General features: G+C 39.7%; 1 protein-coding gene across 1 annotated transcript; it reads right to left on the bottom strand.

The window, feature by feature from the left end:
* Positions 1 to 370: 370 nt before the first annotated feature.
* TPCN2 (two pore segment channel 2) lies at positions 371 to 25,417 on the bottom strand. The gene is made up of 26 exons (XM_080346146.1): positions 25,239 to 25,417; positions 23,042 to 23,106; positions 22,687 to 22,763; positions 21,930 to 22,107; positions 21,346 to 21,462; positions 19,598 to 19,704; positions 18,890 to 18,962; positions 15,943 to 16,042; positions 15,577 to 15,642; positions 15,119 to 15,183; positions 13,108 to 13,205; positions 12,729 to 12,810; positions 12,192 to 12,278; positions 11,053 to 11,172; positions 10,714 to 10,773; positions 10,500 to 10,628; positions 9,806 to 9,855; positions 8,589 to 8,688; positions 7,617 to 7,688; positions 6,011 to 6,084; positions 5,538 to 5,628; positions 5,345 to 5,427; positions 4,588 to 4,669; positions 3,174 to 3,259; positions 2,383 to 2,453; positions 371 to 1,567 (listed from the first exon to the last, which is right to left on the bottom strand). Exons 1-26 carry the CDS (start codon positions 25,348 to 25,350, stop codon positions 1,494 to 1,496), a joined length of 2,319 nt encoding a protein of 772 aa, XP_080202272.1. The 5' UTR covers positions 25,351 to 25,417; the 3' UTR covers positions 371 to 1,493.
* Positions 25,418 to 26,786: the final 1,369 nt, after the last annotated feature.

Genomic DNA, 26,786 nt, shown 5'->3' with positions numbered 1-26,786 from the left:
TACATACAATCATTTTCATGATTTATACAATTATTGCTTAAGACTTGTGGGCATTTACATCTTCCAGTACAAGTGACATCAGGTAGCACAATTTGGTATTACATTCCAGCTACACTTTCAGTCATTTATGTGAAACAAGAACAGGACTAAGACTATTCCCTTCAGAAAGCCTTCCTCACATTTGTCCAGATGCAAAGATTGCATAATGGAGACATTTGTGATGTTTGTGATAATCCCACGCCAACTTGCAGGTTGATAAGAACCTGCAGGTTGATAAGAACTGGCCACTTCATTTTTGGCAAGACAAAGCTACTTCTTCAAGCATCCAGAAAAGTGGAAAACCTTTTTCTTCTGTAAAAAGGTAAAATAGACTATTTAACCTCTTTTAATAAGTGCCAATGAACTGGTAACAGTGATGACGTCCCGCTAGAAGGAGCAGAAACCATCCTGATATAAAGCCATACTGCAAAAAACTAACTAAAATGTAGAAAAACTGTGTGCTGCTGCCTTTATCTAATTGCTATGATGTGTCTTCTAAGTGCATGACTGAAAATAAGCACGGTAGTGCCAACAAAACCAGTGCAAGTGAGTTACCGGGTGGATTATTCTGGAACAGGGATCAGAGGCTGAACACAGACATGAGCAAGGCTTAAGAGACAATAATATAATAAGAAAGCAAGAAACCAGGAGTAGCTCAGAGCTCAGCTCAGATTTGCTCTACACATATGCAATCTACCACACACATTGTTTCATAGCACAAGGAGAATATAAGCAGAAGGTAAAGAAATAGACAAAAATCACCACACAACTTCTGAACAGTGAGACAACACCACAGAAATATGCTCTTGAGCTCAAAGGCACCATCATCCCAGAGACTTTTCTCTCCCTTATGAAGGACAATGGATGACAAAACAGGAGAAAAAGCATACAGGATGGCTGCTGAGCACTTGGCAAAAATGGGGTTTTGTCTAAAAAAGGATCAAATAACTTCTAAATAGTAGCAGTGGTTTATGGCCAATTACCTTGCCCAAGCTTTAGTCAATGTAGAGATGATCATATTAATGATCATGTTTATTTTGATGACAAGTGTCTCAAGGACAAAGCAGCACCCCAAGGCTAGTTTGGGTTTTACAGATCAAAGTCATAGTTTGGATTGATTCTATTATTCAAAGTGATTTACCAGTTTTGTGACAAAGATTCACAGAGAAACACCTTTTCTAGAGGAATAGTAAATTATAAAAAGCATGTGGACATGGCTTACTGTTAATTCTCCACTTTAGATTTGTGGACAAAGTTATTCACCCCCAAATTATTGCCCAGGTGAAAGTTAGTGCTATATAGCATGTGGTCATCAAGCCAAAAAAGAATGATCTTGCAATACCGCTTGAGTACCTTCAATTCCCAGATTCAAATGAAAAATTGAAGTGTTCAGCATTTCAATTGTCCCATTCGACCTTTTTTTATCTCCCCCTTTAATGGGAGACTCACAGCGATCATGGTGCTACATTCCAGCCAAAGTTCATTCCCCTCAGCTTTTCCATAGAATATGATAGAGTGTAGAACAGGACTTGGAAGAAAGCAAAAGGAAGAGGTTCACTCAAAAGCAACAAGAGAATATTTACTCCAAAGGAGAGCTCAGTGTTACCACATTGAAAACCACGAGTGCAATTGCTCCACTCAGAGCTATAACTGCCCTCAAAGTGACCAGCATGATGCAACCAGCACAAACCCGAGGTCAAAAACAAAAGAAAAAGACAATGTGTGCAAAGTAGACACTCCCCGTTACTAAGCCGAACTTGATTGTGTTCTGAAGTGATTAACTCCTGAAAATTTGGTAAGATACGCTGGTGTTACATTTCAATAAAAATAGTGTTTCAACTCTCACTACAAAGAAAAAACCATCACAGGATTTTGCTCTTGTCCTGCTTAATCCGTTCATGAATTGCAGGGCACAGCCCTTGGCACACTCGCCTACCAGAAAAGGCAGTTCCATGTTCTTGTGCTGAAAAAAAACGTAGCAGGCTTAGTGGTTAAAAAGTTCATGATTTAAAGTGCACCGTTGTTTTAAACACACTTTCCCTTCTTAAAAGAAGAAAATAAAAAAATTCTGATGCTAAGTTTATAAAAATAACAGCTGCAATATTCCTCTAAAATTGCAACTTAAAATCGAGGCAAATGAGCAAGATTCAAATCTTTTTCAAAAAAAAAAAAGATAGGAACCAAAAATAAAAAAACCTCTTTCTGCAGAGAATTTCCAAGCAAAACCTCTCGTGCTGTCCTACGATCCTCTCTCCTCACAGAAAATCCATTCAGTTTCTTCCAGCTGACAACCTCAAGAAAACAGAGGTCTAAATGAATCAGTCCTTCCCACCGGTCACCTACACAACTGCAGGTGTGGATGCTGGTGCAGCTTTTCCATCAACTCTTCCTCTGTAGGTTCTTCCAAAACATCTCTACAAAGAAAAAGCACGAGTCGTTAGGGGCAGCAAAGGGAACTTCTCAGCATTTGTTTTTGCAATGCACATACTGAGATGTAACGGGTTCTTGTTTCGAGAATGAAACGAGGAATTAAAGTTACAATAAGCTGATGCTCCCTAAAGATGCATCTACTTGCAAGCGATCCATCCTTTACAGATGTGTCATGGAAACCAGCAGCTGTTTTCCCATAAGAAGCAGGGAAGCAATTTCCTGCACACAGTACAATACAACCGAAGGTCAGTAGATTTGTTTTTCCTGAAGAAACTCCCAAATGAGAACATGTTCCCAGTGCTACTATTGAATATCCAATGTGCACCAGAAGTTCCACTTGTGTATGATCATCAAGTATCAACTCACCACCCACAATTTCATCATAAGCCAAGAACGTGCATCACTTTCCTCATCTTCCCTTTTCTTCTCTCTCTCAGCAGAGTCCTTTTTCCCCCACACACACAACCCCAGAATCCCTTCTCCATCATGCCAGGGCCTAGTCTAAAAAGGTTAGGCTACCAAGTCAGCTTAAAACAGGCCTAACTAAAGCACTTTCTGAACTTATCCAGACTAACAGACGAAACAGTTTGCTTCAGAGGGAGGAAATAGAAGATGAGCCTTTTACCCTTTTGCAGCCAGAACATTTTCTTTAAAACAGATGAACATAAAAGACTAGATTGATTTTTAAGCCTAGCTCAGCTCACCTGAACATCAGTTCAACTGTCCTCTGGTATTCAATATCTGAAAGAGGCTCTCGATGACAGCGGCGGTCCCACTTGTGAATAAAGTTCTGGAATGTAAAAAAGGAACAAGGCCGGGGGGGAAATAAATAAAAAATAAAAGAATGAAGTAATTTTCTCATCACACACTGAAAGATCAGCAGACAGCCCTGCTGCCTCCTAATCCTAGCAAGGACTGCCTCCCCGAGATAACTATGTGAACTACCCACACGAGTTCACCTGCTTTGAATTGTTTCCTCTTTAAAAACTCAGCGATACATAAACACACTCCTAATACAGGCATCGCAGCTTAAACTCAGCTTCTGGTTTTGTCACGGTCCCTTATCCATTGTGAATACCCTAACAAATCAATACCTAGGGAGTAGGCAGACAGATTAGGCAAAAAAAAATAGGAGAAAAATAGTGATCTCTTGCTACAGAATGATACGTCTTTGCTCTTCCAAACTTGTCATGAGCACGGAAAAGACCTCACAGGATAAGCCTCCAGCTAGAAAATAGTCTTTTCTAGAACACGCATAAGCAAGACTGAGGCTCAGCATGAGACTCACACCTAGGTTTATGTCTAAAAGTGCTTCATTTTGCCTAAAGTACTAAATTTTAGTTCTCAATGCAGTCAACAACAGGAGCATCCTCAAGAGAAGCTTTCATAGGTTTTAAGATGGGGTGAAGTGCTCTCTACCAGTATTCAGTTTCTTCCATGTCTTATAAAACATGACTACAGTGATTAATCTGTAGTAGATGGCCATGATGAACACTCCATTCAACATCAAAATTTGGCATTTGGATTTGTAGAGAAGTACGCAAACATGAGACACCATAGGAACTATGTGTTCTTCACACCATTACTCAGGCACCTGCATTGCCACAGCTTCTTGGAAAAACTCTAGAGGATGATCTCTTCAAAATAAGTAATCAGTTCCACTCTTCTGGTATGGAACCGAATATGGGTAATAATTCAAATTGGGGTAGGAAGAAAGACAAGACAACCAAATCAAATAAAAATGTAAATTATAAAGTGCTAACCTCACTTGGTGACCCATCAAAATGTAAAACACCTGCAGCTTGGATAACTACAGTGGAAGTTAATTGCTAATGCACAAAAGACAAGCAATTTTATCATACTTTAAAAATGAGCTATAGTGACAAATGAACACACACAATAAAATGCAACCAGATTTGTGACCATGTTGCAAATAAATTATACAACTGTCCAGGAAGAAGAAAACACTTCCTCGATATCTCAGGGGAAGGAAGGGAAGGAGAAAAGGAAAGTACATACAAAGTCAACATTTTTTCCCAAAAAAGTTGTCACGATTCTTTTCATTACCCACACAAATCAAAACAATACAATACCAAATAAACACACACACTTCCTTACCTCTAGAAGTAAAGCTACGAAGAGATTAACCCAGATGACCGAGGAGATCAACCACCAGGCTACGAAATAGATCTTTGCCCACCTGCAGATCAGATTAACATGCAATAGATAGGCAGTAAATAACCTCAGCCTGAAAGCGACCAAAGGGAGCCATAGAAATCACATTTTTCCTTAAAATTTCCACTCTTCACCAGACCACGTTAAACATTTATCACACACACCAGCCTGTATATGGGCATTCTACAACTTTACACGCTGGGTTAACTGGCCAAGGATCACTGGAACAGCTCAAGCCAGAGGCTATCCACTTCATCCAAACGTGCCCATAAAGTAATTAAATACAAATGAATGATACGTCCCCAAGGTTTTAAGTCTACAATAAATTGTTCACCCACAGGGAAAATACAGAAACAGCTCAAAATTAATTACAGCGATTCACTAATACCTCAGAGAATGGCTCTACAGGAAGAGCCATCCACCCAATACTTGTTGCAAGTCTGTTTATAATCCACTTAAATAATTCACTTTTTTGGAACAAGACAACTACCAGGCCAGTTGCCAATCCCTTCTAAATGTGATCACAGATTCTGTGGCATCCACTAGACCAACCATCCAGTTACACAAGAAGTTTATTCCCTATATACATGAAAGGTAAGGGGCACCCCTCTTAGTAGAATTGTGCTGTGTGTATAATCCCTACTCAGTTACCTTATAAACCAGCTTTATATGGGACTTTATCATTATTACTGCTACTTACGGACTTGAGTATCTTGAAAAGGCTTCCAAAAAGACTTGCCAGTTGTTCACTACCATCACGTCCCAGAGGGTCACCACTGCTGCCTAAATAACGGGAGTAAAACAGAAGTTGGATGGTTATATCACACGTTTGAGCCTCAGAAAATCAGGGGAAGAGACAGAGAGGGAAAGAGGGACAGGTCATAATTACTTACAGCAAAGTCGTCAAAGTTGTTTGGCCAATATTCCAGCTGCTCGTAGGTCCCACACTTCAGAGTGCTGTTGTCATAGGTTGTATTGACAGCACTAAAAGAGAATTACAGGCTGATGCGAGTGTAACTTTCTACGTACTATACCTTAAAGACAAAATTCTTCGGAAAGCCTTGTATTGAGTCAAGTATCTCACATGGGCAGAAAACAAGGGAAATAGTTAAAAATGTATTTAAGAATGTATTTCAAGCTATGGATAAGCATTCCTGCAATTTCAATATAGCAAGAAGAAAAAGAAGGAGCAACATGAAAAAACTCTGTGAGATTTAACATTAAAAGAAGGGTGGCTCCAAGAAGAAAATAAAGAAAACAAAAAACAAAAACATAATCAGGAAAAACCATAACCACAATGTCGGAGGTACCAAGATGCAGATGCTTTTGGAAAAAACAGATTTATTTTCTGAGCAGTGATGTTTACCTGGTATTTCCCAAGGGAACAACAGCACCCTGAAATAGCATTATGCCAGTTATAGCAAACGCGTAGAAAACCACCTGGAAGAAACATTAGCAAGTGTTAGTTTTGAGTATTTCTGTCACTAAGTATGCATTCCGTGTTAATTACATTGTTTTCTTATTAGGACCACAGCTACAGGTATTTCAGCAGGGACAACACCTGAAGCTATTACAGTGAAAATGCTTCACACTGTCTGTACTACTTAACTGTTTCCTCTTAATTTTGAAAACCCTATTTAAATTTCAGTTGTTAAAATGCATTAAATCAATTTGCTGTATGATCTGTTTTACTTTTCTGTGTCTCAGAGTGCTGATATTTAACAATTAACACTGCAGGACCGGGACTTCAAAAACAAAACCAAAAAATAACACCTGTATTTCCAAGGAATAATCTAAATATCTGAGGAATCTTTGCTAGATTCCATATTTCTGTATTTTGCAACAAAACAGACAAAAGAGGGAAGTCTGGGAGGAGTAGAAGAGAAGCTGCTTAGACCTATGAACTTTGAACATGACTTGAATAAGCTGAGGCTGACATTCCACAGCCTGCCAGAAGGTGGGGTATCTGCCTTGGCAATAAAACATTAATTTTATTATTCGAAAAAGATCTATCTAGCTAATTTCTCAGGCACCACATGATTGAATCAGTTACATTACTTTATCAGCACATGTCCCAGTTTAACATTGGGAAGGATGCTTTGCATGAGCTGGTAAAGGAGTCAGGACTTCTCTGCACTGGAAGATCAGTGATGGGTTCCGTGTAGCCTTAAGTAAAAGCAAATTAAATTGACAGAAGCAGCAAACACCATGGCACACTTGCTTCACAATAGCTGAGTAGCTCAGGGTAAACTGCATGCTAAATATATAGACTACAACAAGTTTTTATACAATATCTAATACACGGTGAATCTTTGCTCTCTAACCACCACCTCAAATTAAGATATCCTATAAAAACACAAACACAACAAACTACCCAGTCACTTATTTATTGGAAAGACATTGTCACAAAGTCAGAAACTCAAGAGCTGGGAAATGGAGGATTTATGTAATGGATATAACATGGTGATCTATCCTTTAATCACATGTTTACAGAGTAAATGCTCCACACAGACACACCTGAAACAGGATGGCAGAGGCTTTTATAAGTCAGGTCCAAACGTGCCACCTCGAGACCTTCTCAACTCAAAACAATTTTAAAGTCGCTTTGTTATTTAATTTAACATAAGCAAGGCAGGATAAGGGAAAAAAGGCTGCTTTTAGCATCAGATTAATTTTTATTTGAAACAAGAGTACCCAGGCTGAGACAAGCACTCGAGTGAGTTGCAAACAGCCTTTTAAAGTCACTCCTAAAGGAAATGATAAATGCGTTACTGTCACTGTGTGCAGCCCATAGCAAAACAGGAGTTTGTTGTGGCTTTGCAAGAAATGACTTGGAGAAGAAGTGGCTGATTGAGGTGAAACGCTATTGTTTGCGGTGACTGCCAAAGAACCTTGTTCACTTTGTTGATGACATGCCCTTATTATACTGCTAAGCATAACAAAGGAAATTACAGTCTTGCATCATGACTTACCACAAGGATTCCTGCAAAGGCTCTCAAGTTTTTTACCAGATCCAGCAATGTAGTAACAACCAAAGCCATGAACTACAACAAAGCAGAATTTTGTATGCACGACATTAATCTTACTTGCAATCTGTATCAAATTATTTTCACCAAAAGCACAAAGAAATACCAACCAGGAAAGTGCGCTACATCTAAATGCAGGATATCTTTTATATATGAACAATTCTGCAGTTCTTTTCATACACAGACATTATGGTAAGCTTTACATATACACAGGCACTGTGACTTAAAGGGCTTGACGTCTAGTAAGGATAGAACAGGAAAACCAGCCCATAGCTCCAGAGTGACTGCTTCATTTCTAGTTTACGCTTTCTACTGACATTGCGACCTTCAATTACATCAGGTTATTATTTATTACTTATTGAACTAAGTTCAATAAGTCCTGCACCTGACATTAACTCAGGCTTCACTTTCAAGTAAATCTAAGCACAGGATTACAACAAACAATCAAATAACTCAAAGTGATTTCAGATTCAAGTACACATGTTCTGGTGGAAATACCCACACTGGGAAGCAGAAAGAGGGATTAATCCCAAATAACCCTTTGCATGACTAAAATGCCAGGCAGTATCGAGCAAAAGCAAGTCTATCAGCTCCTGAATCAAAATTCTTCCAGGATATCATATCTACTCATCCAAATAAGATTAAAGCGCTGCACAAGTTGCACAAGTGTTTCTGGATGTGTTAGAATATTGGCATCAATTCTATTGATATCAACAGAACTCCCCCACCACCTCGACAGAGAAAACCAGCTAAAGAGACAGTGAGTTATTGTGTGCAATAGTCTGGACAGTTAGAACTGCACTATAATCCCACTCAAATGCAAGAGAATTCCAATCTACCTCTTATTCTGAAAGGACTTAATAACATTTATAATTTGACCAGCAAAGAAAACAGAAGAGTGGAGGGATAAACACAAACCTTCATATTAGGAATAATCCGCAGGAACCTGAACACAATTAACATGTTCCCCAATCGCACCATATCCCACAGGGATAATAAGCCCATGAACTCGGGTCTCCTAGGAAAGGTGGAAGAAAAGAACAAATCAGGCAAATAGGTCATGACAAAGTTAAATCTGCCGGGCTGCAGGTAACTGTAAATTCCCCACAACTTTTGGTTAACATCCATGGTATATTAAAAGGGCAAAATCAACCCCAAATATAATAAGTTAGATCAATAGTTAATGCCATTAGATTGTTAGCAATTAATATCCATATGCCAACCATTGCTTTTGAGTGACAGGAGTGCAAGTAGTGTTCAAAAATAAACCCATTTCAAGTCTAAGGTCCACCAGGTCTCTTCATAGATACTAGTGTAAATTAAGGAAACTTCTTGATGGCAACATAACAAATATCCTGAAAAATTAGGGAAAGCCAATGTGTTAAGAGTAAGCTCATATTAATAAATAGATAGATATAAGAATGTGTTATGAATCACCCCTGAAAGTAAGATGCAGGAAATCTTCCAAAAGTCCTTTGCTTTCCTTTTTTGTGTGGTAGCAGTTTCCAAATTTTAATAGACAAAACAATGATTTGTATGTTTTTGATAACAAAAAAGATCAGGATAGTTATCAAATAACTGTTCGACCTTAATGAAATCAAAACACAATTGCTTGCTGTGCCAGTACAGATAAATAGTTCAAGTCCATGGGAATTATTCTACTTAATTTTACAGCACAAAACTAAACTCAGACTTCAATCTACACCCAGGGTTGAAGGAGCTTTGTCAGCTGTTTAGGAATTCATATAATTGGGTTCATGGACAATCTGATACTGAAACACACTGGGTTAGTAGCTGGTTGTGTATGTTGTGCCAGATTCCCATTCCTGCACCTTTAGTAAGCATAGGTCTGATAAAATAATATTTTACATCAGATTACAAGTAAAATGCATCCTTCTCAGAACATCTAAACAGGAGTCCAAATTTTATGAAAAAAATGCTTCCACTTACGCATATTGCATGGCCTCTAGTGACTACAAGGGTGAGAAATTCTACTGGGTTGGGTAAGCTATGTAGTTATGTACGGCGCTGGCAATCGTACAACAATGACAAACCCGCATACAAATGTGGGCGGATATTCACCTGACCCACCCCAGACACCGAGCAAAGTGCAACAGCTCGAAGAGATTACATACCAACCAGGATGAGGAAATCCGTACACAGCAAAAGTTGCTATCTCCAAAACCTTTAGTTACAGAAGAAAGAAAACACAAACACAACACATCAAGCCCTTACTTTGTAATGCTGAGTTTCAAAAATTACATAAGGTTCTCGATAGGAAGCATTTTCGAGCGCTTTAAGCTGCTAATCTGACTCACTTTAAGGCTCTCAAATCATCATATTTAACTAAGTATTCCCCAAATGAATCCAATGTACTCATATAATCCATCAGTGGCACATATAAGGATAGAGTGAATTACATTAACCATTAATTCAGCCTCATCTGCCATATGAGTTTCAGGCTTTTACCAAATAATGATAATCATCTTCAGCCACTTTTTTTTTCTTTTAAATTCAACAAAGTGATTTTTAGCTACGTAACAGATCTCACGTAATTACACCAAGACATGAATGTTTCCAAGTAACATTAAAAAGGCTGCTTATAAGAAACTTCACCTTTCCCATCAATTTCAAGTCTGCCTCCAGAAAGGAGGCCCTAAGACAACCACGTGCCACCAAAATGTTCAAGCCACTACAAATCACAACACTGGCTCATGCTGTTTAACTCAACATATTAGCATTGAATAAAAGGCAATTCCACTGGCTCTTGCACTTCCTGAACATCCCAGTCAATAAATCCAGCAATACAAAACCCAACAAAAAGCTTACCAGCAAAATTACAGTCAGAAGTCCATCAAATCTATTGCTTGGGTACGACAAGTATCTGTTCAAGCCCATTGCTAAGATTTTCAGCAACATTTCCAGCAGGTAGTATAGAATGAAGAAGCAGTTGATAGCCTTCAGCCCCCAAAAATAGAGATAATTATTAGAATTATTGGCACCTCAGGGAACAGCAAGAACTGTAGGAACTGACACTACTCACCCCCAGGAAGAAGTCGTCTCTTTCAGACGGCTGCTTATCCGCATCCATCACCAAAACCACCTTAAACGACAAGAACCATTTTATTAATCCATGGCCTGACTGATGCATAAATCAGATTTTCAAGCACAAGAACAAAATAGAGTCCTTTATTCTTTGCAAAGACCTTTTCAAGCAGCTCAGAATACATATTTTAAGGGCAAGTATTCTCTCTTAAGACCGTGCGACTAAAACATGGACATCTGCCACAAAAACTGGTCAACAGAATAGACACTAAAGAACAAAAACAGAACTGAAGCTTGTAGCACAAGGGGAAAAAAATAATATATATATTTTACTTACACATATAGAAACAATGTTTGCCAGGGCTACAACATTCCCCAAGTAGCCAAAGTAGGGATGGCCAAAGGCAAACTGCAATTTCTGCATAAAATGGGATTGGTACTCTGGGCTGGGAGGATGCTGAAAAGAACACAAAGGATTTGCTGAGACACCAAGCATAAGCATTTCAATAAACACACCCCGTTTCAGGTCTCAGAAACAGACATTTTCAAAGCAAAACTTCAGGGCCACATGCTAATTTTGACATTTCGGTAGGAAGGTGTTTTCACCGTCTGGCTATTAGTAGCAAGAGATCATTTCTGATTAGCAAATGGATTGATGATTGTGGCACAACAGAAGATAATGGCAAAGAAGGGAGATAATCCAACCTCTCCCCAATGCTCCAAGCAGGTAAACCAAACACCACACTATTAATTGTATACATTTCTTCCTCATTTCCTAACATTTAATCTCCCTTAAAAAATTCAGAAGTCTTAGTTAGATGCAAGAACATTTTCTAACTCTCAAAAAGTTTGATTTGTTTGTTTTCTTCATTCATCCAAGTGGAAAATCCTGCCTTCTGCCCATCTTCATCTGAGCACTTAAAGAATCCACATTTCATTCTTCATTCACAGACTGGAGAAAAGACTTTGCCTGAGTATATTAAGACTAATCTATGGTGGAGATGCATTGATTTAATAAAGGACCGTCATGACAAGACAAATCCCTTGCATTTCATCAAAACAATCTACTACAGAAGTACCCATTTCTCCACAGCACCTTTCAGAATGTCTATGCTGGAAGTAACTCTTATTCTTTGTTACCTTGTAATGAATCTTCCTATTAAACAAAACACACACACAGAACCCTCATCTATTTTGTCTGGCCAAGTCTCTTAAAAACGCTGACATAACAAACAACCATGCATTTTGTATATTTAACACTACCTGGCAATCCCAAACTAATGCTGTAAAAGCCCCCAGAGCAATGTCATTCGTGACGTTAAGAGCCATCCAACTTAAAAACCAATGACACTCCAACACTCCTTGCATTCAACAAGCTGTGGAGTTTGTTTATACACTTCGTAGTGGAATTTTATCGCTTATTTTTGCACAAAGCCGCACCCAACTTGTGACACTTAAAGATTGCCAGATACTTACTTGCTTAATGGCATCTTTGTCTAGTTCTTCAAAGAGCTTCTGGAACTGGGCGGCTGACAAGTGGTCACAGGAGCATATTTTGAGTGACTTTGCATGAAAGAGAAGAAACATCCAGATTAAAACCTGCAATAGGTGCATCTTCAAACGGTGCCAAGACACTTATCTTAAGAGTTTAGGAAGAGAGGTGTAATACAACCTACACCAGGGTACTAGAGGGAGCTTCGCATTGCTTTGCTTTAACACAAAACTGCTGCGTGACTGGGATTTCTCTCGCCTTTTCCATTCTTCCCACTCTGGGACCACATGCTGCTTAAAAAGGAGCATGTTCTTTTGATATACCTGAATTTTTAGCCTCATCTGATATTGCCATTATTGAGCTGGGCCTCCCTTCACATTCTTAAAGCAAGCAGCATGAAGCAAGCTGAGCTGGAAGCTGCTACTCCTGGACCAGTGGTGTGATGAAGGAAATTTCAGCTTCCACAGCTGTGCCACCAGATGGTTTCATAGCCACCAACACAAAGAAAACACAGTTCTCACTCTCATGATGGCTTGCTTGCAGCGACAATCCATTTCAACCTTCTGCAGCACCCGTAGTAAGGCCCCAACACTGACGTAAGACCTATTTAAAAGAAAATAGGATTAGTCCTGAAACAAATAACAGTCTTGATGGCGAGAATGGGTGTTCCAAATTCATTCTGGCCTTTTTTTTTTTTTTAAGAGCAGATAAAATTAGAAGTAGAAATCAAGAAGAAATAGACCACATAAAAGTGCATTATAAACATCTAGTTAGAGAACAACACAAAAAAGATGAACAAACGTTTTGCAATAAGGGATCCTCAGTAAACATAATAAACAAAACTACCAAAATCTTCTCTTTTCTCCTAGATAATTTACCGTTTCAACACTCTTCACTTACTGTTGTGCATTAGCAGGAGTGTCTTTCAGGGAGGAAAGCACTTCAAACGCAGCCCGGATTCCCAGTCGCCTCCTGAAGAGGGAGGATTGAACCGATTTCTGGACAGTAAAAACACCACAAAGGAGACAACTTACACTTGTTCAAAGGAAATCCAACTACTAATAAAACCTGCAATTATTTGCCCATCCCGCAAGCCTCAGAAAAGGCTACATCTGTTCAACTACAAGATTTTTTCAGGAAAGCAAGATACTGTTTTCTTTCTCCTACCGCTAAAGTCCCCATTATGAGCTACTAAGGTCAGGTCTAGATACTGATTCCAACCACAGACACTCCACGGTTTAAAAGCAACACCATGAAGAGTCATGGGCTGGATTTGGTGAAGCTCACTCCTAGCAGAAGGACTTGGAGAAAAATCAGAGTTACCCAGTTCCCCATGCAGAACTATGACCTGTGGTCACAAAACGTCCTGATCTCCTGGCACAACTCCCAGACTTGTGATTAAAGATCAGAAAATAAGACCTCTCCAGGCCTCATTCCCCTGAAGAACTCTGTGTCCAAGAAGGAAGGAAGGAAGCAAACAAGGCTCTGGAGTTCAAGTAAACATCCAGGTCACAGTTTATTCTTCATCCTGGATTGCATAGGCACATGCCAGTTCTGGAGACCACAGCAACAGCAAAGCCTGAGTATTCACTGGAATTCATACTGTTGTGCAAAGAGGAGAGTTAGACAGTTTGTCCAGCTTCTTGCCAAAGAGAAGCAAGCCAGAGCCACAGGTTTTTATGCTTCATTTTTCTCTTAGTAATCACCTCCAAACTCAGCTACTTGATCAGGAGTCAGATTATGCCATGGGAAATAGGAAAACGGAGAAAGAAGGGAAGAAACAGGGCAGGATGAAAGGATTACAAAAATTATTCTTTGCACATATTATATCTAAACAGCACTCGCCCACAGGAGGGTGGAGGCCATTCCTTTGAGTAATATTGCCTAAGACTTATTATCCAACCAACTTTACCTTGTCTCTGAGCATTACCAGAGCAGCTATTATTTCACTTTTTCTGCCAAGCCCTCAACTCCACTCCTCTGAAAGGCTGAAGGAACCACAAGACTATGTAAGTATGGGGATGGAGCTATTAAACTGTATCTAAGTTAAGGGGGAAGTAATGGAGGAATGATAAGACTGTTTGTAAGGGGAAAATGACGCTTGAGGTCAAGGTCACCGAGTTTCCCCTGCCACCGAACCCAAAGGAAACCACGGGCATGAGAAAAGACGACTTGGAACCTACATAATCAGGAATTACTGTTTATTCCAAGCTACAGAGGCCAAAGAGACTGTACTTGCACAGAAGGAGAAAACTTAAATTTCGTGAGAGAGGTTTAGCTGTCAGACTCCAGCGCTTTTGCATAGCGCTGCCCTGACCCAGCTTGACCAAAAATATCACCGTTGAGCTGCCAAGTTTAGAAAATATGCACAAAGACAGTAAAAAACCACATGTGGAAGTGAAACTGTTGAACCGTTAGGGCAGTCTGCTGCCCTACTCATTCTAGCATCACAGCCGCCATAGCAAGGATGGAGTAAAAAAACACCAGACGTGAAGATGTTTTAGTCAGCAACTCTTTTTTTATTGAAGGCTTCTAATGCTGTGCTAGTCAGAGAAATTAATTGCTAGGATTTGCAGCAATAGCTATCTGAATAGTACCGCAGGTTTTCTTCAGAGACCAAGCTTAAGTTACTGGTTCACTTGTCCAGTTTTACAATAGTTTGGGTTTTTCACCTCCTATAATAGTCAAAGTTGCAGATCCACAGATATATACAAGCACGTAACGTTGTCACAGAAGGGGATGAAGCTACAACAGCATATGTATCTACGTCAAAGAACTTTTAGTATCTTAAAATGGTACCTATAACCAGGATGGGGACAATTCTTTAATATGCAGTTGAAGCTTCTAATACTTCGGGCGTTGCAGTTTTAAGCTTATGGTAGAACACAGAAATTAGGAATGCGTTACTCACCAGAAGGTATCCTCGAAACTGATTGTATATTATTGCTGTAAGCAAGTTCATCAGAAACAAGTTGCCTATTGGAGGAAAAGAAGCAGTAAGAATTATTGAAATACATTTCTGTTTCAATGTATATAGTATTATTGAAATACATTTCTGTTTCAATGTACATAGCAAGCTAGGTGTAAAATTTTAAAAGGATTCATTTTCTTGTGCTTGTTTTCCAAAATGTTTTTACTGTTTGAACATACTGTAACGTATCCATTCCCCTATATTTTACTGAAAAAACACACCAAACTCTAAGTACTTTCCATTAAAACAATCTTACGAGACACTACACAGTAATTGGAAGAAACACAAAAAAATGAGCAATTTGTTAAACTTTCCTAGAAATATAAAACATTTAGCTGGTATGTACAACTGTAAAAGTTTAAGCGCATTTAAATTACTGAAGACAAGAGGTCACTTACCTAACACCGTGAAAAGTATGAAGAAGATGGAATACGCTCGATTCTTAGAATACGCAGGAATCATCACTGTATCACATTTAAAGAAAAAGGATGTAAGAATTTATTGCTTAAAATGAAAACTGGAGACCTCCATCGATTTCTGGCAATCACTAAAAGCTCTTATATTGCTCCACTTTTGGGTTGAACATATAACTACACTAAAGGAAAGGCAAGAATCAAGTTACTAAAGGCATGACAAACCTTTACACAGCCCTTACGACAGCTGGAGGGAGGTTATCAGCTGGGAGAATGGTTATAGTAGTCTGAGGCTAATCTTACTCTATAATGTTGTAAAAAGAGCGAGGTTACACCTGACAGACTGCTCACCATCAGGATTATTTGCAGTAGTCAGCAGGACCAGCAGCGATGTCAGTGAATCGGGCAAATTCCTGAAATACACCACCCACTCCTTATCCTGCTGGCCATCCTACACAGAGAGACATTCCTTGTTACACAAACACTGGAGCATCACTACGACAATAATAATATCATTATAACAATAATAAAAAATAGATCAGTTAACAATCAATTTCTCACACACACAATCAAATCTATTCAGTGGAAAAAACATGAAACAGGCATAAAAATTAGGACAATGTGTAGTAATGCAGTGCAATCACTCATTAACAGCTGTTAAAAGAACAGAAGGAAGAACAGCAAGCTAAGACAGACACAGGAGGCTCAACACAGAAGTCACGTCTATTTAACACCTCAGACAGACAGAACAATAATGTCACAAACAGACAATACAGGAACCTGAAGCCACCTTTGCTTGATATAAAAATATTGCTTGATATAAAAAATATTACGTCTTAGCCTGCAAGTGGTATTAGTGTATTGGAGCTAATCCTAAACATTGTTTTAAAATACATACATAAAATCACAATAATAAAATGCCATCTTGAGTCTCAAATTGTATTATAAAAATCAGAGTAGAGCAGAAGCTGTTTTCTTTGTCAGTCCAACTATGTACCTCAGCATAGATGGGAACCTCAGCACCCTGAATTGTGTCCTCTAGCATTGCACTTGTCCAGAAGTATAATACAATTTGAGGAAAATATTAAAATAGATCGGGTTTATGCTGAAGAACAGAAACACAACAAGGATGGCAACACGTGGGTGACCCCATAAACTCCTCAGTAATGACGAGCTGCCTCAATAACTACCGTGTTACAAAAGATAAGGATTATTTGCACAAAATTACTTCCACTACTTGGAACAGAAGTTGTTTCCTCTTCTCCAGGCATTATTGTAATTAAACAGAAATTCCTGAGTTTGTAAGATCAACACAGACAAGTTTTAGGTCCCTCTTCAACAATGTACATCAAGATGTCCTTAAAGTATTACTACAAGGATACAGTCCTCATTTTAGAGAAAATAAATCTATTTACACAAGTAAGAGGACACAATTATAGCAGTTTGCTATAACCAGCATTAGTGCACATTACAGTTGTCGGGCAGGCGGAAAACACACAACTGTCGTTTTGAAAAGAATATTCAAAATTCTATGTACAGTATCGATGAAAACATCACAAAGGGCTTAAACACCTTGGGGGAAAAGAAACTAAATAAAAATGTGCTAGAGCACCCAAAAATACTCGCAAATATTTGGCAACTGAAGTCAGCAAATGATTTTGTGACTCAGCAGAAACATCAGCTGATCTGCTGAAGCTCTGATGGTATCAGAATGTTCAGTAAAAACACCCTGGGAGGCTGATCTTGGACCAGCCACATAGTTATTTCTTCCCCGAGGTCAACTAGAGGCGGCTAAAAAAGATACAGAGTGAAAACAACACAAACATCGATCACGTAGATCAGAACAAACAGCCCTTGAAGCTGCTGCAAAGACTGGAAAAATGTACCTTAGAGGACATACACAAGACAGCACAAAATCTAGAGGCATTTATTTCATTATTGAATGTATTTTTAGAACTTGCTTTCAGTATTTCGCTTTGCTGGATAAAATGAGTTTGTAGGGGTATTAGACCAGCAAAACAAAAAAAGGAAATCTATTAAGACTGCTCTCTAATTTGTTATTTTTCACCTAAACATATAGAAAATTGCCTGGTTCAGGTATAAAAGTTATACTCCCATCTTCTGGGAAAGCTCATAATTGAAATTAGATCGGACATACAGAGATAATACAAAGACACAGCATGTAACTAAAGAAAAGGGGGGAAAATAGAGCTCTGCTTCTAATTCCAGAAATTCTATAACATGGGAATTGAAGGAATTTGCTGATCATGAGGAAGCAGGTTCAAGTGTAAAAGGGAGCAGGAATGAAGGTGTAAAGCTGCCATTAAGGAGAGGACTAAAATTACTGGGAGATACGCAACAAATCTTTGTGCTCACAGTAACACATTTACGGAAAGCCTTAAAAAGTATGGACAAAAATTAATGAAAATCTGACTATGACAGGTTAAGATACAGGAAGTTTAAGGGAGAGGGAACATACCAAGAGCACCGGAACAGAAAACTTTTAACTACTAATTTTCAAATTTGGTTTTTGGAAGCAGGAAAAGTAAAAAAAATGAGAACAAAAAACACAGAGGCAAAACCCAAAGAGATCAGAAATTAAAACATTGGAGTAATGCAGGCAAAAATAGACAAAAACCTACCAAAGCATGGCCAGGAATACCAGTATTGGAAGACAAGAAAACACAGAAGAAACTAAATTTAGCAAAGCTAGATAAGGAAAAGAGAAAATAAATGAGTGATAATAGAAACAAAAGAGTGACAAGATTAAGAGCTCCGAACACAGAAGAGCATAGAAGGTTTCAACAGAAAGTAACTCAAAGGATCAAATTGGAGAGCTGTATATAGAAGCCTCTTGTATGAATAGGCTTCAAATTTCTCCCCTGTGATAATGGCATCAATATCAGTAACATGCACTATAAGCAAATAAAGTACAGAACCATCTAAATTAAATTAATATGCCAGAGTTTACAGCAAGAGTGAAAGGTTTGAGTTGCAGACTAGGCAAGAACCTTATCACTTAAGAAACAAAGCACAGTCTGGGAAAAGTTCTTCATTAAAGGATGAAGAGATTTCTAACATTATTCTAAGGAGCTTTCTAATGCCCACTTTAAAAAACAGCACTACACATAAATCTACGCACACGTTAAATCTCTCTAAATAGACTTTAAACTCATCCCAGTAAGTCTGAGAATGAGACTTTTTTTGGGAGAAATAAGTTTCACCAGTTTGACTATAAAACTAGACATGCAGCAGCTATGCAAGTGAGATCTACCAAAGCATAAATACACCGGGTTACCTTTGTTCGAGCAAACAGCAGCATGGCAAACATGGTAAAGAGAGACAGATGAACGGCGAGTAGTAGAACAACACTGTTGGAAAGAAAACAGGTCATATGCATCAACGCCAACTTTATCTTAATATCCTTTACTAAAAATACAAAGAGATGCCATATAAAGCAAACCAGGGGTATTTTTAAGAAGCTATATGGAGTCTACAGAAGATTATCTAAGTTTTGATCAATAAGAATCACATTTGTTCAGGACTCCTCAGCTTGAGCTTTGACAGTTGTGAGGTCAATGAGATCCCAACACTTGCTTTTCTACAGTTCGAACCGTATTTATACACTCCGATCAAAATACAACATCTTGGCTTACACACACCTTTGATTCTCTTGGGATTTGTTAGTTAAAAAGTAATAGGTAAGGACGGCGAGTTCTATAAGCTGTAAATATACACAGAACCCATGTCACATGAAGAAATCTTCAAAAAGCAGGATGCTGCCTTGTTACGATTTCACCAGAGGGGTTTCCATATGTATTGCTAAAACAATTTAGAAATAAAAAAGCTGAAGTAAAGCACTCTGAAGATGTAAAGAAAGAGGTATCTTGTTGTGTGGCACCCGTGACTGGAAGACAATACATGTGTTTCTACGTCCCGTGCCAGAACATTAAGGGTAACCATAAGCTTGCTATGAAAGGATAGTTCTTTCTGTGCTGTTATCTACCTTGCCATTTCAGGCAACGTGCTGTTGATGCTTTTTAATGTTTTCTTCATCATAGAGGAATTCTGAAGGAGAAAGAAAGGACGAAGAATTCTTCTTATTCTCACATTCTGAAAAAAAAAATATGGATCAAACACTGAGTTCCTCTAACACACCAAATATTTTAAATACAAGCTTGGCAAAAAAACACCGACACACATATCAACAAAGTCAACAGTTCGGCATAAAAAAAGTCTGTGCTCAGAAGTTCAATCTGTCCCACTGAGGTCCTATTTTATACATATGGGTGCCTCATTAAAAGAATAACAGATGCTTTTAAAGAGTGCTTTTAAAAAGCACATTGACATTTCAACAGCCTCATCAGGCCACTAATTATAAACAATTTAACTTTACTGCCAGCTGGGTAGACACAGCAAGCGGGTCAAGAGACAGCACTTTCGTATGTTCTGCTGAGGTCCATTTCAAGATGGGAATTAATAGCAAGCTACTTTCAATAAAAACAGATTGATAGTTTGAAAATAAGTGCTTGATTTCAATTTTCAACCTTTGTTTCTTTTCACAATTGAAGGGCCTGCTTATTACTCAGTGATTTCTGCCTCTGACAAGACTCAAACAGGTGATTGCCTTTATTTTCCTTCACATACACTAAAACAATTCAGCTGTTTGATTCTTGCATTCAAGACACTTGCCAGCCCTCAAGTTATTTCCGTGACTTATCAGCTGCTTCGAGTATTTCAGCATCCTGTATTTTAACATCAGTCTTCTCAGCATCACATATAACAGCAAATTAATCACTTTTTTTCCTCGTTATTCCCTTGTTCACATATCCCAGGAGTTAAACTTCTCCTTCTGCCACTGCTTTGTACGGGAGGCTCCTGTTCTAACTACTTGTCCACTATGATACCTAAAGATTTTACAATCATTTATTTCCAATACGTATTCCCCACATTGCAAGCAAAATCTTCATCCTAGATAATTAATTTCAGACGCACTACATGTATTTGGCTTGAACATGAAAAGTGCATATGCATGTTTTTTTAATAGTCAGATGCTTATAAGCTTAATTGACATATTCTTTCGACATTTTCAGATCATCTCTTTGATACCACGTCACATCCTGGTCAACAGTGACCAGTGATTAACTACAACTACTGAAGCACAGAAAACTAAACAGTGAGTTACTAACAGCAATAACTGCATCCAATGTAATCCTGACAATAATTTGAAATAGGTTTGAAAATCACACACAGGCAACAAATAATGGCTTTGACATGAGAACTTACACAAGAAGCTGAAGTCAAGATCTCTGCCTCATTCACTTCCCACCATTTTTACCATATTAGTGTTTTCTTAATGATGATTGTAAGTAAACAACAACCAATTTAATGCAGTTTTATGTCATGGCAGAGAAAACCAAGTGGGAGATCACATTATTACATAGAGGAGGAGACTTTAAGAACCATTTCACAAAACTTACATTCCTCTTGGGATGCAATTGTTTTGAACACAACACAGCTTCATCTTAGAAAGCAGCTGTTAAACTATACAATTGATTTTTAAACTATACAATTTCCTCTTATTTAGACATCACTACATGGACTGTGCCATTGAAACGAGTTAAGAACATAATTCTCCAACTATAAGACAAAATTGGTGCTATGCAACCCGAGTTTTCTCTCTACTCTTTGGATGTTGACAGACTATAGCAACAAACTGAGCTGCTGGTTGTTCCTGCAGGACACGGTTCTTACCTCTGCGCAGAAAAAACTCAGCGACACGATCCAATCAGCAAGGGAAACAATTAGTGTCAGTATATAAGCCATCAGCCATTTGTTTTTCCAAAATTCTTCCCATCCGACTAAGTAACTCTAAGGAGGAAAAACAAACGGCTTACTTTAGTAATAAATCCCAATACTGTAACAAGTCAGCACCGATTGTTTTGTGTTTGTAATTTTATATTAGTGCTCATAAAGAGCTCCCTGAAATCCAAACGAAAATACACTAATCAGACAATTTCTCTACAAGAGCTGAATAAAGGCCAGTAGAAGTGAGAGGCGCACACAGGCCATGTGAAAATAATCCTTTGGATAAAAGAAAAATGTCTATTTAATAACCGTTAAGAGAGATTCTTCCAGAATTAAATATTGAAAGAAAAATCAGTTTTCCCCTTAAAGACATCGCTATAGCAAAGCAACCTCACCATGCAAACCCAAGATTTGATTAGTGGTTCTAAAATGTTTCTCAGAATCTAACGGAGGAGATCCACACTGACTACACCTGCTGAGCTGCCCGACGCACTTGATTTCATTGAGGACCAGAGAAATATGACGCTCACCTTCACCGACACATCAACCATGAATACGATGAAGCAAAGCAGCTCGATGCTTTCGGTGAGGCCGCAGGGAGGGTTCCAGGCGGGAGGGCGGTATCGCACGTCTGACGTGACGGTCAGTGAAGAAGGCTTCTCAATGAAAGCCAAAGCCAGGATGAGAGTGATGGTTAAACTCAAAATCCTGTTTGAATTGAGATAAAATTATAAAAGCAAAAAAAACGGGAAATGAGAAAAAAAAAAACAAACCCAAAAACCCACAAGATGAGTCAAAAGAACAACAAAATACTTACAGTAAAGCAAATTTTTATAATTAAACCAAGCTTTATAATATCATACTTAACACACATGGCTTGCCTGCGTTAGAATAACATAACTGCTGACCATCAAACAACCATGGGTGGTGTTCTTTTGAAACTAACATCAGCAAACAACCTCCCTACTATTTAATATGTTTAGAAATAGACACTTGGGAAACTTTTACCACACAGGGCTCTAAATTATGGCAACAGTTCATTCACACAACCGTCCTATGGCTGTTTAAAGAGCCATCTGCACGATGACATTTTCATCTATCTTGTCCCTTTCCACTTCTGCCACATTCACAAGTAGACAATCCACTTGCTTCCTGCAGTATGTTCTTATAAAAATGAAGCCGCAATTATCAAATTACTTAACAAAAAAGAAATACAAAGAGTGATTTTCTTTTTTTAATAAAGACTTCCTCCCAAAAGAAAAAGCAAAGAGAACACCAAGTTCTTACCACTGGCAAGTTCTGGAGTAGTACCATCGGTAAAGCCACAGGGACCTGGAGTCCATACGGTGATTTATAGATCGATACTGAAGAAAGCAAAAAGGATGATTCAAACATTATATTCAGTCTGTCTCAAAGATCAAGCTAACAAAATAAATCAAGTTCTAATCAACAAAGCCCAAGTCTTCAGACAATTCCAGTTTCACGATAAGATAAAGAAGTTATGGTACACATTAATTATTGAAGTGTCGGTCACCAATGAGCACAGCTGTGGCCCAGATGTGTGCAATGGGAAAAGCCAGCAGAATGTGTGACAAATACCCAGCATGGGAAGCAAAACAGCTAACAAATGAGCTATATTTACCTGTATTGCATCTTCAATAAATACTATGGCTTGGTTTATATAAAGATCGTTATCAGCTGCAGTACCTACAAAGATAAAAAGAAGTAAGAACCACTTACTGTATTTCAGTTATCAGAAGCTCCACAAACATGGTTCTCATGATAAAGGGCACTGTACACACACAAAGTGAAGACACAGCTCCTGCCATGTTTGCTCCATTAGTAGCACTGTGCATTAAATTAAATGAATAATAGTCTCAAATACATCATACATCTTTCCGTATGCTGTGAAAAGATTCACTCTTACATTTACCTTAAGTACCAAGACTACACTAGTAGTTAAACAGCTATCACAAGACTGAAATATTTCTACACAGAGACAAGTCATAAGTAACACATACTGTATTATTTTATGACCCTATCTCCTCACCAGTCTTATCTCAAGAAAATTACCTCTAATTAGATGGCAAAAATCCCTTTCTATTTAAAGAGGCTTCAATCAAATTATTCTTTGACAAAGTGTACAGTCAAGTGAAGCTGGAAAAAACAAACACCAGCATTCTAGGAATTTTTGCTTTTGTTTCAGAGAGGTACTGAGGTTTAGATTCATCTCGTTCCCTCCAACACCAACAGAAACCTCCAGTCAGATGAGAACAAAATTAAGTCCTTTTTTAATTTGTCCTGAGAGCTGTTATTATCATATCAAACCGATCAGAGTTCAAGACACAGAAAGAGGTAAAAGTACGCAATGTTAAGTAAAATATCACCAAACCAACTACTATGTGTGATTTCAAAATGCATTACTAAAAGTCCATATGAAGATATATACATAAAGAAAAAATAAAAGGCAATTGCATGCGTTCACTTGAATTCAGACCTTGGAGTGAGGAACCTGGTGATTAAGTCAACAAGAGAGTCAAAGGTAGTTGAGGTGAAAACAGGAAAAAAATAAAAGAGAAAGTGGAGAGGGTTAGAGATAAGAATAATATGTAGAGATAAGAGCAATATGTGCTAGCGTAACCTCCCCACAAGGGGAAGAGGCCTAAGAAGCCCTTCACACTATCTCCTTCCCCAAGATTACAATCCCAGCACGGGATAAACCCATCACATCAGTCCCAGCACTAGAACAAGCCCATCCAGATGCCAACCAGTGCCAGAAGCACCGTTAATCTGAGTCCCAGATGACTTGATGTTCCACATGATTCAGCTGCATCAACGTTCAACAAAGGCTGCAAACAGTTTTTAAATGTCAGCATTTATCTGATCGTAAGCAATAACACAGTTTTGTACTGATTCTGATATGATCCGCGGTACAAGAACGAACATAAACAGGAGACAAGCGAGGCTCATATGCAATAAAGATTTTATCTTCCAAAGACATGACACACCAGCGAGATACAAATAAACAAATGAAGTTGTTTAAAGGAACAGTATTAGTTAAAAGGTTATCAAGGACAACAAAAGCTTTAGACTCGTGGAGCACGCAGCACAAGCCCAGCGTTAATCCCAACAATTCTGAAAGCGCAGAGTCTAAGCAATCCTTTTAATGTAACTGCAAGAGGGAAATTAACAAGAGCAGTTTACTTTAACAACTTCATTTTTTTAAAGAAACACGTTCTCCATGCCCACTGCCAAGGATACTCAATTTATTCTGCAACTCTTAGTCACAGCAAGTGACCCTGAGTCACAAGCGATGATTAAAGCGCTGCTCCGCTGGGGTGCGCGGGGTCCATCCCAGACCCCTCTGTGCTCCTGACACCAAACAAACGGGCAACAAAAGGAGAAGGTTCGTTTGAATGATGCGATACCCCGAAAACACAGAACCTGAGGTCTCCAAGGGAGCCTTTTCTGGGGGAACTGAGAAGTCAGACGTTTAATATTAAATTAGTTAGAGAAAAGAATAGTTAGAAGGTTAAAAAAAAAAAAATAAAAATTAAAAAGGAAAATAAGCCAAGCCCGAGGCTGAAGGTTTGCAGCAAAGGTCGGTGACAGCGGCTCAGCGTGTTCAACCAGCCCGGGCGGGCGCAGCCGCCGCCGAAACACCGGCGCGGCGGACCGCGCCGAGCCCCAGCCCCCGACAGGTTCCTCCTCCGCTGCCCGACCCGCTCCCCAGGAAGAGCGGGAGCAGGAGCGCCAGCGCCCGCCCCAGCCACCGGCTCCCCCAGCGCCGCCCGCCGGGACCGGGGCGCGTAGCCACCGCCCGCCCCACGGGCACTCACCGTCCTCAGCGGCGGAGCGGACGCCGCCACCGGCCCGCCAGAGCCCCCGCCCCGTTCGCCAGCTCCGCGGGGGCAACAACGGCTCCGCCTCAGCACCGGCCGCCGCGTCCATGGCCGCGAACACCGCGGCCCCGCCGCGCCGCCGGGATGGGACGGGAACGACGGGCGGGGAAAGGGGCGGGGCCTAGGAGAGGGGCGGGGGAGGTTGGCTCCACCCCCTGGAGGCTCCGCCCTCTGCACGTGACCAGCGGCGGGCGGGTAGGCGCTGGCTCCGGTCGCTCCCCGTTCCGGGTCATCGCCAGGAACCGTCTTCGGTCACGGCGCTTCCCCCTGACAGGCTTGTCCCTCTGGCAGCAAACGGAGCTCCGTGTCGCGCCCCGGCAATGACTGCCGCCTCGGGAACTGGTGTTTTTAAGCGGCCGGGTGTTGATGAAAGACGTGACAGTAAGTCTGTGGTAAAAAGTGTTGCTCTCCACCTGGAGAGCAGATCCCAGACGTTGTTTACGATTTAAATATATGTATCGTGAGGAGCTGAAGCTTTTTTACCTCACAGAAGCTGAACAACCAGGCTGGTGAGGGGCTGGAGCACAAGTGTGATGGGAGCAGCTCAGGGACCTGGGGGTTCAGCTGGAGAACAGGAGCTGAGGGGAGACCTTCTGATCTCTGAACTGCCTGAAAGGAGCTTGGAGCGTGGAGGGGGTTGGTCTCTTCTCCCAAGGAACAAGCGATAGGATGAGAGGAAATGGCCTCAAGTCTCACCAGGGGAGGTTCAGATTGGATATTAGGAAAAAATCCTTCACTGAAAGGGTTGTGAAGCACTGGACAGGCTGCCCAGGGCAGTGGTGGAGTCACCATCCCCTGAGGGGTTTAAAAGATGCATAGACAAGGTTCTTAGGGACATGGGTCAGTGGTGGACTGGATTTGATGATCTTAAAGGTGTTTTCCAACCCAAACGAGTCTAAGTTCTCTCCTCAGCTGCACACACCTCCAAGCCAGTCGCCACCACCGGCCATGCAGGATCTGGCTTTAGGATGTATTGAGAAATAATAGCGAGGTTAGAAATTATTGCTTCCTGCTAGTATTCACATTCTTAGATACTAATTCACAGCTCTGGTCACAGCAGGTATTTAATTTCTATATAGCTAGCTAGGCACCCCAGAACCACCTAGGAACTTGGCTTATGCTACTTCGTTAAAAGATTCTTCACTTTTACTACCCTTCCCCTTTCCTCATGGTCCCTTTCATGCACATTTTGACTGTTCAAGTTCATAAAGGTGCAATTTCAAAAGGGTAGGTGTCAGGATAATTTTGTTGCTAGACAGGCCGAAAGAGCTGACCATGAGGCCTACTGGAGAGTTAATATTAGACAAGTAACAAACGAGATGTCTAGCAGTAATTAACTTTCAATTGCAGAACAAAACCTATTCCAAAATTGACAGGTCAACCATGGACAGTTTATTATTATTAATTGCCAAATTTTGTGGATGTGCTTAACCTAAAGTGAACTTTGCTCATTATAATATCATTTGAATACAAACCCACACCCCC

The sequence above is a fragment of the Nesoenas mayeri genome, assembly GCF_963082525.1.
Source record: "Nesoenas mayeri genome assembly, chromosome: 5".
Lineage (NCBI taxonomy): Eukaryota > Metazoa > Chordata > Aves > Columbiformes > Columbidae > Nesoenas > Nesoenas mayeri.
The sequence above is the reverse complement of the archived record's forward strand: the minus strand, read 5'-3'. Positions and strand labels throughout refer to the sequence as shown.